General features: G+C 40.9%; 1 protein-coding gene across 1 annotated transcript; it reads right to left on the bottom strand.

Annotated features, from left to right (window-relative positions):
* Window positions 1–4,226: 4,226 nt before the first annotated feature.
* On the bottom strand, window positions 4,227–18,989 carry tmtops3a (teleost multiple tissue opsin 3a). The gene is made up of 4 exons (XM_015949320.3): window positions 18,489–18,989; window positions 16,077–16,405; window positions 4,716–4,949; window positions 4,227–4,602 (listed from the first exon to the last, which is right to left on the bottom strand). The coding sequence occupies exons 1-4, from the start codon at window positions 18,847–18,849 to the stop codon at window positions 4,369–4,371; spliced, it is 1,158 nt and encodes a 385-aa protein (XP_015804806.3). The 5' UTR covers window positions 18,850–18,989; the 3' UTR covers window positions 4,227–4,368.
* Window positions 18,990–19,749: the final 760 nt, after the last annotated feature.

Below are 19,749 nucleotides of genomic sequence, written 5' to 3'. Positions count from 1 at the left end.
AATTTTTCTGCATTGGCGCTTCAGGCTGCGAAGGCTGTCATTAAACCAGGGAGTAGGGTTCACTGCAGGAACTGATCTGGTTCTGACAGGACAGATGTTGTCCAGAATGGAGAGGCAGTGCTCGTTAAACTGAGAAGTTAAGGAGTCTGGGTCATTATCAGAAGAACAGGGTGGATCAAAAGCAGCAGAAAAATTGCTAGCTGTGCAATGGTGATCTGAAATATAAACGTCCTCAGGACAAACACTGTCAGCATTTAGACTCAGGGTAAAAACAAGGTCTAGAGTGTGCCCCCTGGTGTGTGTGGGGCCAGAAACATGCTGGGTAAAGCTGAAGGAGTCCATAAGGCTGGAGAAATTCATGGCAAAGTGATCAGAGGGATCATCAACATGGATGTTAAAGTCACCAAAAATCACCAGTCTGGACAGCTTCACAGTGGAGGATAGAAAGTCACTAAACTCCTGAAGGAAAGAACTGTTTGGACCAGGTGGACGATAGACCACAGCACAGTAGAACGGGCCCTTATGCCCGACTTTAATCAGCTGCAGTTCAAAGGAAGCAAAGTGACCAGAGGTTGTAGAGCTACATGGAAGATGGTCTCTGAAAACAAAAGCTAGGCCTCCACCACGACCAGAACCCCGGGGCTGGCTAAGAAAATAATAACCACTCGGGCAAAGTTCAATCAGACCGGAATAATCAGATGTTTGCTGCCAAACTTCAGTCAGAAACATAAAATCCAGGTTTTTAGAGAGAATTAAATTATGTTACTGTTAACAGAGCGGGTGTTCAATAGAGCTCCGGACCCCACGTGACTCTCAGTTAGTGGACGCCATTTTGGCATGCAAAAAAGGTAAACAAACACGGATGTAACCATGAACATGAACGGGATCCGCTTGGATTTTACTTCGTCTGAGTTTACTTCACACTTTAAAACAGAAGAAATCGTTTTATATAGTCAGAAATTAAATAGACTAAACATCTCCGACCCTTACCGTGCCCCTGGGATACTTTTTAAAAACGCCAGAAGATGTCGGAGTGGACTTCTTACCGGCACAACACCGGACCTGGCCGGGGGAACCCCTTGGGATTCCCCCGGCCGGAGGAGCTGGGGAGAAGGTCTGAGACTCTCGACTCTACTGCCCGCTCCGATGCCAGAAGCTGTTGGAGCGGGCTTCTTACCGGCACAACACTGGACCTGACCGGGGAACCCCTTGGGATTTACCCGGAGGAGCTGGCTCCGGCGGCTGGGGAGAGGGAAGTCACGCTACTGCCCCCGCAACCCGACTCCGGATACGTGGATGAAAATGGATGGATGGACGGACAAATAACAGATTTACACGTAAGTAGTCTCGGTGAGACAGATAATAGCAATCCAAAGTGCTTTTTATGTGTGATCTGACAATTGATCAACCATTGCTTAAAAATTAAATACAGCTTAGCCGGTTAATTGCTGTGATCATAAAACACGGAAACGGCAGCACGCAGAACTCACGAGGCAACGTTTTACGTGACGTTTATTTGCTGCTATGAGTAATAAGACAGAAAAAGCCACGCCAAAATAAATTTAGGAAGCCCACTAAGAATCGTAATAAAAGCATTTAAAATAAATACCATACACAGTTGAGGAAACGTTGGTTTAAGTACCTGATATGAAGTGGTCGCTGCATAAGCGAAAACCTTTACTCTCGGGATCCCACAGTTTCATTTTCGCCCGGTCACTAGCGCGTTTTATTACAATGATCCAACGTTTGCGGCGCTCCGGATCTTGGGGAATCCTGTAGATGACTCATTCCTTATGTCGTCCGCGTCTGTTCTGCATCCTGGGGCACAACAGGAATCTACCATATTTCCCGTTTGATTGAGTTTTCTGACAATAACAAATAGTCCAGCTGCCGGCTTCTGCATGCCAATATGGCGCCGTTTCGATTTGAACTGTTGCATGCCGGGAGAAGTGACGTCAACTCCCGGAGCTCTATAGGGCCATGCTGAGTGAGGTGGAGGAATCAGAAACTACAGAAACAGCTGGAGTTAGTGGACGTAAATTAGCAGGGTTAGATCCACAGTGTTTATAAAAACCGCTTATGGAGGGAACAGGAGGAGAAACCACTGAGGAATGAGGATAAACCGACCTTAAAAAACTTGGACGGATGAAACGCGTCGCAACGCCGCCTGGCGGAAATGCGGAAGTGGCGCTCAGGTCACCAAACAAAGGACAAGAAGCTAGAAGATCACGCCGATGTTTACCAGATAAACCACGCTTTAAGAGAAGTCTTATTCTCACCTGGATTCCTGCTCGTTTACCTCTTTTCCTCCGACGTTTTCCCGGGACCGGACAAACATAGCTGGAGGTGCGCAGCTCGGGACCGTCGTTTGGCTCCGGGCCGGTGCCCCACTCAGGTAAACAAACAGGATGTTACGTCCTCGGTGCATCTTGGGCGATCGTGAACGAACAGAAGGACAAAAGAGTCTGGCGATCATAGGAGATGGTAGCAGGGACACTACTGAAGAGGATCGCAGACAGGAGCAAGGTGGAAAATAGGAGGTTAGTGGAGAAAAGTTTGAAAAAGTGACCGGTGACTGCGGCTAAGCCAAGTACAGGCGCCATCTTGTTACCGACCGACTCAAGCCTTCGGGGACCCTGCATGTCAGGGTGATCTGCTTAGATTGATGATCACCAATAGCAACAACATAATTCCTGTCTGTGAGGTATGATTGGAACCAACTATGGACTGTAGTTGATAGTCCCACCCAGTTTAATAGTCAAAAAGGATGTTGTGGTCCACAGCATCAGACGCTGCATTGAGCTTGAGCATCACTAAAACAGATGTTTTGCCTGAATCTGTATTAATACAGATATCATTTAATACTTTAATCACTATTAGCCCCCCCTCTGGAGCCAGGCCTGGAGTTGGGACACGTTAGTGAGCACCTGGTGGCCGGGCTTTCACCCATGGAGCCCGGCCAGGCACAGCCCAAAGAGGAGACGTGGGTCCCCCTTCCATTGAGCTCACCACTTGTGGAAGGGGCCAAAGGGGTCGGGTGCATTGTGTGTCGGGTGGTAGCCAAGGGCAGGGACCTTGGCGGTCTGATCCTCGGCTACAAAAGCTAGCGGAATGTCACCTCTCTGGTGGGGAAGGAGCCTGAGTTGGTGTGTGAGGTTGGAGGTTTCTGACCAGATGTAGATGTAATCAAAAAGTGATATGCCTGTGGTACCATGGAAATCTTAAACGCTAGTGCTTTCACTTATTTGAAAAAAAGATTCATGGCTTAGTTTTGTGATTTGTTTTATGATGTTTGTGCCCTGTGCTGCGTTTTAAAGACACAGAGACAAGCAGAGTTACAGGGTAAAGTTATGTCTCTGAATTCTTAGAATATTTCCTCCAAAAAATCTAAAAAGCGCAGCTGCAGAAAAAAACCTGCAACCCATCAAAGCTCTGGGTTATGTGAACATTTGAAGAAAGCGTGCTTAGCGATGCAGCCACCTCAGGAAGGCAAAAGATGCTTGTATGAGAGCTTCCCTTTGTGGTCCCACAGCTGTATACGCTGATTTATGCAGAGGTTTTATGTCTCTTTTGTTTTAGATCTGAAAAGTTGTTTGTGAACCAAGATCTCACTCGTTGCTAAGTTTAAACCTAATATTTCCTGAAACTACAGTAAAGTAAAAAAGAAAACTAAACGGGAATAGTGAGACATGATTTTATTTTATGCAAACTTTGCAAAGCAAAGGGCAATGTAGGTTTGGATTTAGTTCTCTCCCTAAATAATAAAAACCATCATTTCAAAACTGCATTTTGTGTTTTCTTGTGTTATCTCTGACTAATGGTTAAATGTGTTTGATGATCAGAAACATTTTGTGTGACAAACATGCAAAAGAATAAGAAATCAGGAAGGGGGCAAATAGTTTTTCACACCACTGTATTCATTATTTATCAGCACGTTTGGATGAACATGGCCCAGAAACCTTTTCGTTTTCTTCCTACTTCCTGATGAGTGCAGCAAATACATTCAGTACTCTCAGAGTGTTCAGATGCATTTATGTGTTTAAATTGGCACACCTGATGCTAGAAGAATTAGAATAAACACACTAAAAGGTCACGGATCAGCTATGCAGGTCAGAGTCTGCCTCTGTAGAAATAAAGTAGGGAATCATAAACTGTCAGGCACTGCTGCAGTTTTACATTCAAAACATTTAAAAGGTGACAACAACCTGTCGGGTATCAACAGTCGTGTTTATTTATTTATTTATTTATTTGTTACTGGAGGGCCCCTTGAGATGTAGCATCTCCTTTTCAGGGATGGTCCATAAATAACAAATGTGTTTTAGTTGCACTTTCAGGGTATGAACAACAGAAGAGACTTAGGTGTGTTTTCTAAGGTGTGTAGTGGACACACAGGATGTTCCTGCTGTCGTGGTGGTGGTGGTGGCTACAGGCGATGGTGCTTCTGCTGCAGCTGGGGGGCTGAGGCTGCGAGGAGCTGGAGGAGGCTTGTCTCCGAATGTGGAGGGCCTCTGACTGCTGAGTTTTCAGAGCTGGAATTCCTTCTCCTTGGCCAAATGGTGGCTCATCGCTGCACTTTATGAAGGCCACAAAGCATCGATAAAACTGCCATAAAACAGAGTGAGTCGTGATCAGCTCCCGTCAGCAGGAGTTTTAAAAGAACAGAACTTGATTCATTTCTTGTGTCAGCGAAGGTATAACTAGAGCCTGGTTGTCACCTGGTTGTTGAAGAACACGTAGATAATGGGATTAATGACTGTGCTGAACTTGGCCAGGATGGACGGCACCACGCTGGCCGTGGGAGAGACCAGCCCCGCCCTCCCAAAGGTGGCCATCAGGGCCATGACGCCATAGGGCATCCAGCACAGCATGTAGCAGGACACCATGGACACCACCATCAGCAGAATATGCTGCTCTCTGCGCTGAGCTGCCAGCAGGTTGACTTTACCCACCTGGTGACAGGATGAAAACAGGGAAATGAATCAGAATGCTGTTGGTGCACTTCTAGAAGCATCTCAGTGGTTTATTTGTTCCTCTTGTCCTCTGATCCATTCATGCGTATTTGTCCACTTTTATCTTTAGTGCCATCCAGTGGTGGTTATAAAACAGGCAAATGCACGCTCTGACTTATTTTCCAAATTTGGATCACCTTCTCCTCACATGACTTTTGCAGCAGGTATTTTACTTCCACACAGAGAAAAAAAATCCCAAAGGTGCTAATCACACCGCCACATCATAGTTTTAGGTGTCATTTTACACCAGAGTCAATTGAAAAGGTGCAGGTAAATCGGCTTCATTAAACAATTGTTGCAGCAAAGCTCAAAGCTTATCCAATCCTTATGGCAGATGAACTTTAGAAGGTTTTATTTAATACAATATATTTAGAAATGCCCTATGTTAAGAAGATTTCTACAAAACAAACAGTTTTTTCCCCTCTTTTTGAGATCATCCACTAATTCTCTAACCTTCTTCTTTCAAGGGCATTTTAGAAACCGAGAGACCCTTTCAAATTTCCTGCTGAGATCAACTTCCGAGCAGGAGAATGGAGGCGGAAAAATGAGATGAGCCTAATTGCGTCTGTGAGCTGCTTATAGATCTGAGTGGACACAAGCACTCACTCTGGATGATTATCGTTAATATTTCAAAATAAAAGCTTTATGGATTTGGTTTATCTTGATTGTCACAAACCACATTTAGCTTCTAAAATTATTTTTAACATGAAAATCTCATGATTTACTGACCAAATTAAATACTCTGGTAATTAAGAGTAATTTCTCAATTGGTGTTTGATCCAAAGGAAGTTTCAAATAAAATGTGTGCAAATCCTGATGAGAAGGGAAACCAAAAATGATCCAGACTGCAACAGAATCATGATTTATGTGCTGATACCAAACAGAAGGAACATTTTCTTTTACTGCAACAAATCATGACAACAGATATTTAATCTTCTCCTCAGCTGAAAACAAACTGTCTTCTGGTCAGAAAATAACAATAATGAAACCTGAGATTTGTAAATTATTGAATGTTATTAAAAATGGGTTTCTTTTTCAACAAGCACAGGCAGAACTTGGTATGTAAAATAAACTTCTAAAGAACATTTAATTCTGAAACTGTCATGGTCTGCGTCTCCCTCGAGTCTCCTTGTGTTCCTCATGCGTCTCCTTGTCTGCATCCTCCCTCAGGTGCCTCCCTGTGGTCCCCAGCCCCCTCCAGGTTCTCTCCAGGTTTCTCTTATGTTTCCCTTAGTCACTTTTCTGATCATTAGTTTTCTGTTATTGTAGATTGTCTAGTTCGTTTCTCCCTTGGGTATCATCCTCCCCTGTCTTCCAGTGTTTTTGGTTCTATTACTCCTATAGGTCATTTATTATCTTTAGTTCTCCAGTGTCTTATTTCTACAGTGTTAAGTTATTTAGTTCAGTAGCTTTGTTTAACAGGCCTTAGTTGGGGCTTTCCTCACCTGCCCTGTCCTGCTCCTCCTCTTGTTTATTAATATCACCTGTGCCCAATCCTCCTAATCACCCAGCCCCTGAGTGTAAAACCCTGTCCTGTCTTTGTCGGTCCATTTTTTATGTCAGCGTAGAACTTTTCATGCTTACTAATTAGACTCTGCTCCACTCCCACATAATCATTGTTGAGGAACCTGGCGGTACACTCGCCCACGTCTCAACAGACTCTGCTGCATCGGGTAATCAATAGAAGAAGTCATAAGTTGTGTGTTTTCTCCTCCTGTGCTGACGTATCATAGAAGTTGGGCTAAATTTAGCTCAGTTATATAAGCTGACCGGCAAGGCTAGATCCCTTCTGTTGTGACTGTCGTCATCTCGGTATTGATTTGTGGACCTCAGTCATCTCCTGCTTGTCTAATTACCATCCCGATCCTCATCAACTGTTTATGAAATTTTATAATTGTATGACTTTATTTTTTCTGATGTTAATTGTTTTGAGATCATTATGATTTTATGCTTTGTTTCATTTTGTTTTGATCTATGTGAAGCACTGTGATTCTATGTGATAAGTGCTATGTAAATAAATTTTACTTACTGCTTACTTACTACACGTGCTCAACCTATTTTACCTGCTTTAAAAAAGTTACTATCTTTGTAGTCTCTTAAAATCCATTTTATTAGAACATAAGTGATTTCTGGACAACTGTTGTAAGACACACAGTGGATTTATTTTATTTTTCCATTGTTAGAGTTTTTGGTTTCAAGAATAATAAAATACTGCTCCAGTCAAAATTGGATCTCTTCATTTTGAACAGTCATTTGATCACAGAAGCATTTTAAGGTCATCTAAATGATGTCGTAAAGAAAAGGCCTCATCCTCATCAGTCCATTCAAAGTGAATTTCATCCCCGGACAGACCAGTTTGTCACACAAGATGGACTTCCCTCGACTATTTTTTTATTTTTATTTTTTCAATAAAAAAACAACAACCAGACAATAGCTCTTAGTGCAGCTGAGCACCAGTTTACTGGTGTAAATCCAGATCTGCACATCCCCCTTTCTTTGGATTTGCCAACTTGTAGAGAAAAAAAAAAAGGAAAATAAAGATTCTTGTATAACAATGCGTATCCAATAGCAACAGATGGCTTACTAGATCTAAGAATAGTTTCTGGGTGATTCATTCATGGAACCAGTCAAAGCAAAGAGCAACTGGGAGACTTTAATTACCAACTGGGAGGATATGAGTGACAGGTTTATATAAAAACCCACAAAGATGAGAGAGTCACAGGAAAGTGAGAAGGAGTCATTTTAAAGAACACAGAAATGCTGCCCGGCCTTCGTCCTGCTGGATAAATTGATTGTCAGGTTGTAAACACACACTAGTGGCTTCTGGAGATGTTAGGTCTTGGTGAGTCCTGACAACGTCTTAAGAAACACATATCGGCGAGCCCATCCATCCATCCATCCATTTTCTGAACCTGCTTAGTCCACGCAGGGTTGCGGGGTGGGGGGCGCTGGTGCCTATCTCCAGCAGTCAACGGGCAATCAGGCGGGGTACATCCTGGACAGAGTGCCAGTCCATCGCAGGGCAACACAGAGACACACAGGACAAACAATCACACACACACTCACACCTCAGCATGCTCCTCTGACTCTGACCATCAACGGTGTGTCTGTGGAGAGAGTGAGCAGGACCAAGTTCCTGGGTGTGCACATTACAGAGGATCTCTCCTGGACGAACAACACCATAGTATTGGCGAGGAAATCACAGCAGCGTCTCTTCTTCCTCCGCAAACTAAGAAGAGCAAGAGCACCAGCCCCCATTTGGCTTTCAACACTTTCTACAGAGGCACCATCAAGAGCATCCTGTCGTGCGGCATCACTGTGTGGTTCGGAGCCTGCAACATTTCCTGCATTAAAACCCTCCAACATATAGTGAGAGCCACAGAGAAGGTCATTGGGGTCTCTCGCCCCTCCCTACCAGACATTTACAACACCTGCCTCACAAAAAAGGCGCTTCGCATTGCGGCTGATCCCACTCACCCAATGCAAAGCCTCTTCGAGCTGCTGCCGTCAGGGAGGAGACTGCGGAGTCTCAAGGCCAGGACCAACAGACTGAAGGATGGCTTTATCCATCAGGCAGATAGGAAGCTAAACTCCCTCCCGGCTCTCCCACCTCTCCTCTCTTTTCCCCCACAGTCTCTCTGAACTTGGTTACTGTTTTTATACTAAATTTTTATTTTCTATCTAGCGAGAGTTTGAGAGTAACATAATTTCACTTCTCTGTATGTCCTATACATCTGGCAGAAGTGACAATTAAACTGACTTTGACCTAAGGACAATTTAGACTGACCAATTAACCTAACAGTCATGTTTTTGGACTGTGGGAGGAAGCCGGAGTACCCGGCTGCACAGGGAGAACATGCAAACTCCATGCTGAAATATTCCAGGCTGGGAAGCGAACCCAGGACCTTCTTGCTACAAGGCAACAGCACTAACCACTGTGCCACTGCGCAGCCACGTCTGACAGCCAACCTCAGAAACAGTCCCTGAGCCTAAGAGCACCCCGACAGCTGAAAACAATCGCAGAGCTTTTACCTGAGCGGATGGATCAGGTTGGAAGGAAAAGGTTTCAGAAATGCAATATCTGTTCTGTTCTGGGTCATGTGTGTTTAAAACTCAACATTTCCAACTGTACTGCACATGTTCCTGGTGAGAGTTTAGAGGTGTGTGCTGAACTTATAGCTTCAAAAGTGCATCACAATGCAGGAGAAACGTGTCTCCTAAGTTTAGACTAATTAGGAAATAAGAGCAAGGATTATGGAGGTGGAACTGATTTCTGGATTTTTTTTAAATGCAGAACTTTTTCAGGAAGTTTTAGCAGACTCTGGTGGTTTATTGCTGCAATTCACAGCAACACCTTCAATCATACCGTACTGTATACTCCATGCAGGTGTGATTTCTACATGTGGTGTGTTGCTATATCATTTAAAAAGAATCCACTTTGCGTCACTGATTTCTGTTCTACCCTCACAATTAAAAGCTTCTGCACTAAAACACAATACATCTCAACTGGACCCATGCTACAAGAGATCTTTTTACCTTTTCTTTTTGCAGTGAGCTGAAGTATGTCTGGAGATTTAGAGGATGGGGATTTTAGGGAGAAGAGCACCTAGGTGAGTGTGATGCGCGGGAACAGAGCTGTCAAACTTAAGATTTCTGTTGCAGCCACTGACATGGGGATGATTTATTGGATAGAAAATGGGAGAAAAGAAAGATGAAAACTGGAGGGAAAAGAACACGAGAGCTAAAGTTGAAAAGGGAATGGCTTTCTCAAGAAGTAGACCATCCTAACCAAAATTTGTTATGGGTTGTTTTAGACTTGAAGTTTTTGAAAAACTTCTACAATTTATAGACCCAATAATGCATCAGAGCAAAAAGAGCAATTAAACAAGATGCTCAAAGAAATACAAAGTCTTTTTAACAAATAGAATGCATATATTAATGTAAACCATGTTTGTGATGCAAGCATAAGTACATAAAACCAATAATGTGTAGTGTCCAATCCTTTTGGACTGAGTGAGTTATTAGCAGATAGCAATTAACATTAGCAGTTATTAAAGTTACTATGTGTGTTTTCCCTGGTGATAGGGGCAGTACATACCTAAATCATTGCAAGCATGCAGTATTTTTGTGTTTGAGTAAAACCTCACCAACGGATGGCCATTAGGGTCAAAAATCCCTGGGAGTGCAACCTCCAGCAAAATGACATGAACATCAGACTCCCTTTCATCACTGGCAACAAGCGAAGAAGTAAATGTGTAAAACAACAACACTTATGAATGGTGAAAGTTTTGTAACCGCTTATTACAAATCAGTAGATATATTTGGTCCTTGTGGGCTCCCGTAGAAGGAAACATGACATCTAATATGGTGCCACCCAGAGACTTAGGGTGTTTCTCAATGCCAAGGAACCTTGACTTGATGTCTTGGTCCCACTCCGGTTGCCTAGGAGATACATCATCAGGAATTGCCAAGGCGTGTTCCAATGTTCATGTTTTACCAAGGTGTGTATTCTCCGTTTGTTAGCCACTTAGCTAGCTGAGCAAGGATACGCGGGAGGTGTCTTGTAGCCTAGCCTTGGTCAAATATTTCCCAGAATACACCCCAGTATTTTCAAAAGGATGGCGGATCAGAAGCCGGCAGCTACTTTGGGGGTAACTTTCAAGTTTAAAAGTAAGTCAACTAATTGTAGCTACTGGGCTGATATCTGAAATGGTTGTTTTAGATCCAAAGAAGTTATCAATGGTTGGTCAGTTGCTTAGTAGTTGCAGCTTCAGTGGCTAGCGGGTACTAACTCGCTTATATATTTAATTTAACCCTCTGGAGGCAGGTGTTGCAGATTTGCAACGTTTAAACCTACCTACCTGGTAACTCCACATATGTATTTTATGAGCATTTTTAAAATCAGAAGTATCCCTGAAGGACTTAGTTGTTCATCCTTTTATCAGAACTTATTTTGAGCCTGGGAGGGTTAACAAATATAAACACAATATAAAAAGTAAAAGGCTCATTACATATTTATATTGAAACTTATATGTATAAACTATAATGTTACCTCCCGTGTCACGTGATGTTACGTGACCACCAGGGAAGCCGCTGTCAAGTGATGCAAGTCTGTTCCATTTAACCATTTTCTCTGACCAAGGAAGGACAGTGTCCTTGTAAGCAAGGCGCCTGGCCTTGCAAGACATCCCCTCTTGAGGCCAGGTGACTTGACATTGAGAAACACCCTTAGGCCCTCTCTCATGTATTTTAAACCTGACGTTTATGGTTCTATGTCATGAAGCCGCCAATATTTTTCAACAAAAGCACATCATTTAATTCATTTTCTACGTTTTGATGCATATTTCCAGAGATTAATGGCTTTCTCGAGAAGTAGACCAAAATTTATTATGGATTGTTTTAGACTTGCAGTTTTTGAAAACTTCTACAATTTACAAACCCAATAATGCATCAGAGTAAAAAGAGCAATTAAACATGATGCTCAAAGAAATAAAAAGCCTTTTTAACAAATAGAATGCACATATTAATGTAAACCATGTTTGTGATGCAAGCTTAAGTACATAAAACCAAGACTGATGGATGAGGCGAGAGAACTCAAAGTACTGTTAACTGAGAAAGAGAAAAAGATATCAGCTTTAGAGCAAAGAGTGGTCGAACTTGAACAATGTACAAGAAGAGAAGACTTGGTAATAATGCAAACTGAAACCAGACACAGAAGCTATGCTAATGCAGTTACCAATCAAAACTCAGCAGAAGTTGTCTCAGAAAAAGAACCTGAGTCACTTGAACAACAAGTTGTAACATTTCTACACAGTAACAATATTTCCATACAAAAAGAAGCTATTTCCATACATCACACTCTGTCTAAGAAAAATGAAAAAGCAAAGCCAACTACTATAGTAAGGTTCACCAGCAGAAAACAAAGAAACAATGTATTGGCACAAGGAAACAAGCTAAGAGGCACTAATGTGTACATAAACACACATCTAACTAAAAAATACGGGACAATAGCCAGAGAAGCACAGATGCTAAAAAAGCAGAAAATAATTATAGCAACATGGACAAGAAATGGGAATGTATGGATTAAAGAACAAGGGTCACAGGCTAAGATAATAAAGGAGCTGAAGGAACTGGAAAATTTCAATAAACAATGACTGATAGACGGAAGAGAAATGGTGGAAAAACGAATAAATAAAGTAAAAATCCATAACAAAGTCACAGAAACTAATTAATAGAAAAGCTCAAAAAACACATGGACAGAAGAATACAAGAAGAATACAAAATATACAATCCTGGAAAGGATTTTGACAATAATCTGTGCATGCATAATAATGAATGTAAATACTATAACGACCAAGAATTGCGTGACTATACCTTGGTGAATACTTCAATAGTAGAAGTTTGCATTGCAATTATGATAAAATATTGGAGTTTTTAACACTAAATGAAATGAGATTTAAGGTCATTGCGGTTACAGAAACACGGTTACAAGAAGGAGATATTGAGGATGTTCAAATAAATGGGTAACATGTATTACCAGAATCGGGAAAATAAAAAAGATGGTGGTATATCACTGTATATATGTAACACCCTAGAAAGCAAAGTGATGTATAACATGTCAACAGCAATTGCTGATGTAATGGAAATGATCACTGTTGAAATAATATCTGAGATGACAAAAAACATAATAATAAACAGCAGTTATAGATCACCAGGTTCCTGTATTGAATCATTCGCAAATACAATTTCGGAGATGTTTAGTGGAATCTGTAACAAGAATTTGTTTCTCTGTGGGGACTTCAACATTGATTTGAAAAATACAAACAATTTATGAAATGACTTTGTAAATTCCATGCATCTACTTGGTCTGTTTCCACTGATAACCAAACCCACAAGAATTACTGTACAAAGCTCAACAATTATAGATAACATATTTAGTAATGTTTCAGGGGGTTGGAGAGTGTTGGAATCATGACTGATAGACTCATTTAACAGAGCCCTAGAACAACAAAACTGGGATGAAATCTATATAAATGATGTAAACTTGGCTTACAGCTCTTTTATAAGAATATTGTGCAGTCAATAAAAAAAACTGTAAAATAAAAAAAAATTACAAAAAAGACAATAAGAATAAACCATGGTTGACAAAAGAACTGCAAAATGCCTGCAAGAAAAAAAAAGCCCTATACAGAAGCTTTTTAAAACAAAGAACCAGCGAAGCTGAGCACAGAAAAACAAGAGTACATTAGTTTCAATAATAAAAAGACAAAAAAAAAATTATTATAGCAATCTACTAGAAAAAAAATAAAAACAATATAATGGCAACTTGGGGAATAATAAACAATGTTACCAAAAAGAAATAAATCAGTTTCAACTGTTCCGAATTATTTTTTAAATGAAGACACTGAAATAAACGATCCAAACAAAATCGTCAATGAATTTAATAAATTCTTCACTAATGTGGTACCAAGCTTGGCAAACAACATTCCAAAATGAAATAATTATAACATAGGCGAAAAGATTATAACAAAAATAGCATGTTATTAAATCCAGGGACTAATGAAGAAATAAGAGAAATTGTAATAAAAAAACTAATCAATAAAAGAACAACTGACTGCGATGATTTAGACATAATAATAATAACAAATATAATAGAGAATATTATCCATCCATTTACTTATATGCAACTTATCATTTACAACTGGCATATTTCCTACCAAAATGAAAATAGCTAAAGTCATTCCACTTCACAAAAGTGGAGATAAACATATTTTCTCAAACTACCGACCTATATCCCTTCTGTCACGATTCTCAAAAATATTATAAAAACTATATATTACCAGATTGGATGCATTCCTGAACAAATAGAATATTTTAAATCACATTCAGTATGGGTTTAGACCAAATTGCTCAACTTCAATGGCACTAATGGAATTAACAGAAGAAATATCGGAAGCCATTGACAAAAAGAACCATTTGATGAGTACTGTATCTTCACTGACCTAAGAAAAAGCATTCGATACAGTAGATCATGACATTCTTCTAAAAAAACGTAGTAAATATGGCATAACAGGAACAGCCCTAAACTGGATAAGGAGTTAATTACATGACAGGAAACCGCATGTTCAAATGAACAATATCAAATCCAATCTGTATTATATTACTTGTGGAGTACCACAAGGGTCAGTACTAGGCCCTAAACTATTTGTTATTTATATAAATGATAGTGTCTCTACATCTAATATGTTAAAGTGTATCTCATTTGTTGATGACACAACTTTTTATTATTCAGGAGACGATATTGATCAAATGATAGAAGTGATTCAGAGTTGGAAAAAAAATCTAATTATGGTTTGATGGGAACAAGCTTTCACTGAACACTGATGAATCATATTTTATGATATTCAGAAATAGAAAGCTGAATATAAAAACATTAATAAAATTAGAAGAAATCTGTATTAAAAGAGTAAAAGAAGTAAAATTTTTGGGAGTCATCATTGATGAGGATTTATCTTGGAAACTACATATAAACAATATCAAAACTAAAATAGCTAAATCAATCGCAATATTACACAAAGTGAAATGGTCACTAGATGACAAACCCCTATATTTATTTTTCAATTCATTGATTGTATTTGAACTACTGTGTTGAAATTTGGGATCTAACATATAAAACCTAAACACATTCAGTTTTCATCCTACAAAAAAGCAATAAGAATTATAACAAGAAGCAATTACAAAAATCTGTCCAACCAATTATTTATTAAATTAAAAACATTAAAGTTTTATGACCTAGTAGATTATAGTATTTTGAAATTTATGTATAAAGTCGACAAAAAGCTCCTTCCAGCAAATTATGGAGTAGTTATGATTTGAAAGACAATAAAATATACACAAGACCAAAACAGCATAAATCAAAAAGAATGTTGTGTATCAATATATGGAGTCAAAATGTGGAATAAGTTAAGTACCCAAATCAAGAATATCAAAATATATACCTTTAATATACATATCAAAAATAAAATGCTTAGCTTATAAGATGTCATGAGATAGACATATTTATGAAGTAGAGAGAATGAAAGGGAAAACACACATTGTATGTTCTACTTTGTTTCTTTTTAGCTATTATTTTTTTGTGTGTTTTGTTTTGCTTTGATTGTTTTCTCCTTTTATTAATATAAGAAGAAAAACATTTTTGTGTGCGTATTTGTTTTCTCTCCATTTTTTGTCAAAGTCCGACATTTTTTTTAACTATAATAACTTTATTGTCAATTGTATTTATTTTGGTTAAGGGGAACAGATAACATAAGTTTTGCTTCTTTCTGTTCCTTTTTCATTTTTTATTTTTGCAAACCTATTTTGTGTTTTGTTTTTAATTGTGAGTAAATGAAAAAAAAACTTGTCAAAAAATTAATGGTTAAAAACTACACATTGTCTCTTTAATGAAAACTAAAAAATATATAATACTACATTGTTAAAAATATTAAAAGAAAATAACTTTTTTGAATTTTGGTAATGAGTTCACAGTGTAGACACCCTCTCCTTCCTTTCCAGCACATCAGAGGGCAGCGCTGGAAGTGACCTCCAGCTCCTGAGCCTCCACATATTGATTGATGTCACCTGGAGCTGCAACACCTCCTACCTGGTTAGAAAGACACACCAGTGCCTATACCTCCTCAGGAGACTGAGACATGCTGAACTGGAGCTGCATAGTGGAGAGTGTTCTGTGCTCCTGTGTCACCATCTGGCATGGCAGCTGCTCTGAAGCAGTGAAAAAGGCTCTGCAGAGGGTGGTGAAAGCTGCATAGAAGACCGTGGTATTCAGTTTATCCATCACACGACTTCTACACCTCCAATCATGAATGACCATCACTACCTTTCTCTGCTTGTTCCCTCCTTTTAGGCAGGAGGCTTCAGAGCATTAAGAGCGGGACAACTATGTTTTGATTATATTATTTTGTCTTTGGGCTGTAACTGGGACCAGGGAAAACAATTTAGTTCCACCTCATGTTTGACGTGTTGATTCGCAGAAACCAAACCATTCATTAGCTGAGTGAATGAACTCACCCTCCTGATGGCGACAAGGATCCGCCCATAGGAGTAGACCATAAGCAGAAGGGGCAGGATCAAGCAGAAGACGAAGAGACACAACACGTATGACATGCTGGTGGGTGAGCGCAGGTGCCACTGGACAGAGCAAGTGGTACCGGGACCCTCCGGGCCATAGCTGCTCCAGCCCAGGAAGGGCGGCAGCGTCCACAGGAGCGAATAGAGCCAAGTGCCCCCGACACAGAGCCAAGCCTTCCTGAAATCGGAGACATCCACCTGTGAGGAATGCAGCACGGTGTTGTAGCGCTCGTAGGACAGGACTGACAGGGACACCAGGGACACGATGCCTTGGGAAGCAGAAAATACCACATAGGTAATAATTATGAACATCTGTTAAAACTGTGTCATGTTTGAAGGAATAAATAAACAAATAAACAAACAAGGTCACAGAGAAGGAAATAAAATAAAAACAAACCAAATAAGTCACATACACTCACTTGTGAGATCACTTATAAATGTTTTTTGTTGGTTTGTTTGAAATTGCAATGCACATGAACATGTGAAAATGCAGTGGGTACAAAAAGTATTCAGACCCCTGTCAATTTTTCACTCTTTGTTATGTTGCAGCCATTTGCTGAAATCAATTAAATCCATTTTTTCCTCCTTCATGTACACACAGCACCCCTTACTGACAGAAAAACACAGACTTTTAGAAACTTCTGCAGATTTATTAAAAAAGACAAACTGAAATATGACATGGTTCTAAGTATTCAGACCCTTTGCTGTGGCGCTCGTTTAACTCAGGTGCTTTCTATTTCTTCTGATCATCCTTGAGATGGTCCTACACCTTTACTGGAGTCCAGCTGTGTTTGATTATACTGATTGGGCTTGATTAGGAAAGCCACACACCTGTCTATATAAGACATTACAGCTCACAATGCATGTCAGAGCAAATGAGAGTCACGAGGTCAAAGGAGCTGCCTGATAGCTAAGAGACAGAATTGTGGCGAGGCACAGATCTGGCCATGGTTACAAAAACATCTCTGCTGCACTTAAGGTTCCTCAGAGCACAGTAGCCTCCATAATCCTTACATGGAAGATGTTTGGTATGACCAGAACCCTTCCTAGAGTAGGCTGTCCGGCCAAACTGAGCTACTGGGGGAGAAGGGTCTTGGTGAGAATGACAAAGAAGAACCCAAAGACCACTGTGGCTGAGCTCCAGAGATGCAGTCAGGAGAAGGGAGAAGGTTGTAGAAAGACAACCATTACTGCAGTCCTTCACCAGTCAGGGCTTTATGGCAGAGTGGCCCGTTGGAAGCCTCTCCTCAGTGCAAGACACATGAAAGTCTGCATGATGTTTGCTAGAAGACACCTAAGGACTCAGAGATGGTGAGAAATAAGATTTGCTGGTATGATGAGACCAAGATAGAACTTTCTGGCCTTAATTCTAGGCAGTATGTGTGGAGAAAACCAGGCACTGCTCATCACTTGTCCAAAACAGTCCCCACAGTGAAGCATGGTGGTGGCAGCATCATGCTGTGGAGTTGTTTTTCGGCTGCAGGGACAGGACGATTGGTTGCAATCGAGGGAACAATGAATGTGGCCAAGTTCAGGGAAATCCTGGACAAGAACCTTCTCCAGAGTGTTCAGGACCTCAGACTGGGCCAAAGGTTTACCTTCTAACATGACAACGACCCTAAGCACACGGCTAAAATAATGAAGGAGTGGCTTCACAGAAACTCTGACTCAACTCTGACTTAAACCCAATTAAGCATCTCTGGAGAGACCTAAACTTGGTTGTCCTCCAACGTTCACCATCCAACCTGACAGAACTGGAGAGGATCTGCAGGGAGGAATGGCAGATGATCCCCAAATCCAGGTGTATGACACTTGTTGCATCTTTACCAAGAAGCTGCATTAGCTCCAAAGGGTGCTTCTCCTACACTGAGCAAAGGGTCTGAATACTTTGTGATATGGTCCATTCATGCAGTCACCTGGTTGGCACTCAGAGCCGCTTGTCTCCTTAAGTAAAACGTGATATTTCAGTATTTCTTTTTTAATAAATCTGAATACATTTCTAAAGTTATGTCTTGCTCTGTCAGTAAGAGGTGCTGTGTTTACATTAATGAGGAAAACCATTAATTTAATTGATTTTAGCAAATGGCTGTAACAGAGTGAAACATTGACAGGGGTCTGAATATTTTCTGTACTCACTGTATGTATTCACAGTACATCATCTAGACTGCAGTTAACGATTAATGTCATTTTGTTTTAGTTTAATATCGAACCTGAATTAAACTTAACTGATTGCAATTAATTAGGATTAAATCATCACCAAACTTTCTGATATTATGAGAGAAGTAGTGAGTAGGAAACAACTATGTTTTTGTTCCTTAAAAGTTTCATTGATTTATTTTTCTGGTCACTCACCAAAGAGCGAGTTGGCGAACCCGTACCACTTACAGCCGAGCTCTCCGATGAGCCACCTTCCGCACAGACTGGCAGCGAAGCTGAACGGCGTGCCGAACACGCACACCAGGACGTCGCTCAGGCTGATGTTCAGCAGGATCAGGTTGATGGGCGTCCACAGGCACCGGAACTTGGCGAACACGAGCAGCGTGAGCGCGTTGTTGAGGATGCCCGCCACTAAAATGAAGCCGAGGCACACAGCCACCGCCGTGTGTCCGGTCCGGCTCAGCCCATCGGGGCTCCGGGGCGTCGCGGAGGTGGTGCCGAGGCTGGAGCTGTCTGTGGTGCTGAAATTCGAGTCGCGCAAAAAGAAGATGACCATAGCAGAGAGGCGGCTGGTTAGAGCTGAAGCACAGAGGCATACAGCGGGTCCAGGCGCTTTGAGGGTCGGGAGAGCTCTGGTAGTAGAGGGTGAGGAGGGAGTCAGGGCACTTCCTTATACATGCAATATACATGCAAACACACCAACCCCTTCCTCCCTGCAGACACAAACTTGCCGCCTTTCACTTTGGGTCCTTCCAGTTAATGAGTTCTTTTGATGCGCATCAAGCTGCGTGAATAGAGCAAATCTTTCCAAGTGCACATGTAATGATGAAATGCGGCACAGCCTATTCAAATTTGCAGCTTTACAGGAAGTTGCATCGTTTTTTTTTCTCTTCACGGCATATGCTGTCCCAAAAAAAAACCTTCCAATTTCAAGTCAAAAGCTTGATTTTGCTAAGCTGTGCATTTCTTCTTCTTGCAGCGTTTCTGTGCCAAACTACAACTGAATGTTTATGGAATAGCTTCAATTCAAAGCAAAGACATTTCTGAAGGAAAAATCACTCCAAGTTTGCTTTATTTTTCTCTGCACAAAAACTCTCAGTAGTGTGCAGCTTCCTATTTAAGTTAGGGTTCCAATGTCACACAAACCCTTCTAAAAGCCTGGCTGATTAGTAGAAACTGGTGGAACAAAAAGTCAAATGAAGCTTACAAAGGCCAAGCTGCCAAAGTGGCCTCACATGTCCAGGTACCCAATTTACCGGACATGTTTTGAAGCTAAAATCCATAGCCTGGCCTGCCAGACTCTTCCTCTGTTTAATTCTGCACAGAGAAAGGGTCTGGGAACTCTCCTATTCAAATAACCCCATCCCCCCAGAATTCTAACCAAGCCAATCAGCATTGAGTAGCATACATAACTCACCATAACACCGAGTTTGTCATTGTTAATTGTTCATTTATT

This window comes from Nothobranchius furzeri, chromosome 1 (assembly GCF_043380555.1).
Source record: "Nothobranchius furzeri strain GRZ-AD chromosome 1, NfurGRZ-RIMD1, whole genome shotgun sequence".
In the NCBI taxonomy this organism is placed as follows: domain Eukaryota; kingdom Metazoa; phylum Chordata; class Actinopteri; order Cyprinodontiformes; family Nothobranchiidae; genus Nothobranchius; species Nothobranchius furzeri.
The sequence above is the reverse complement of the archived record's forward strand: the minus strand, read 5'-3'. Positions and strand labels throughout refer to the sequence as shown.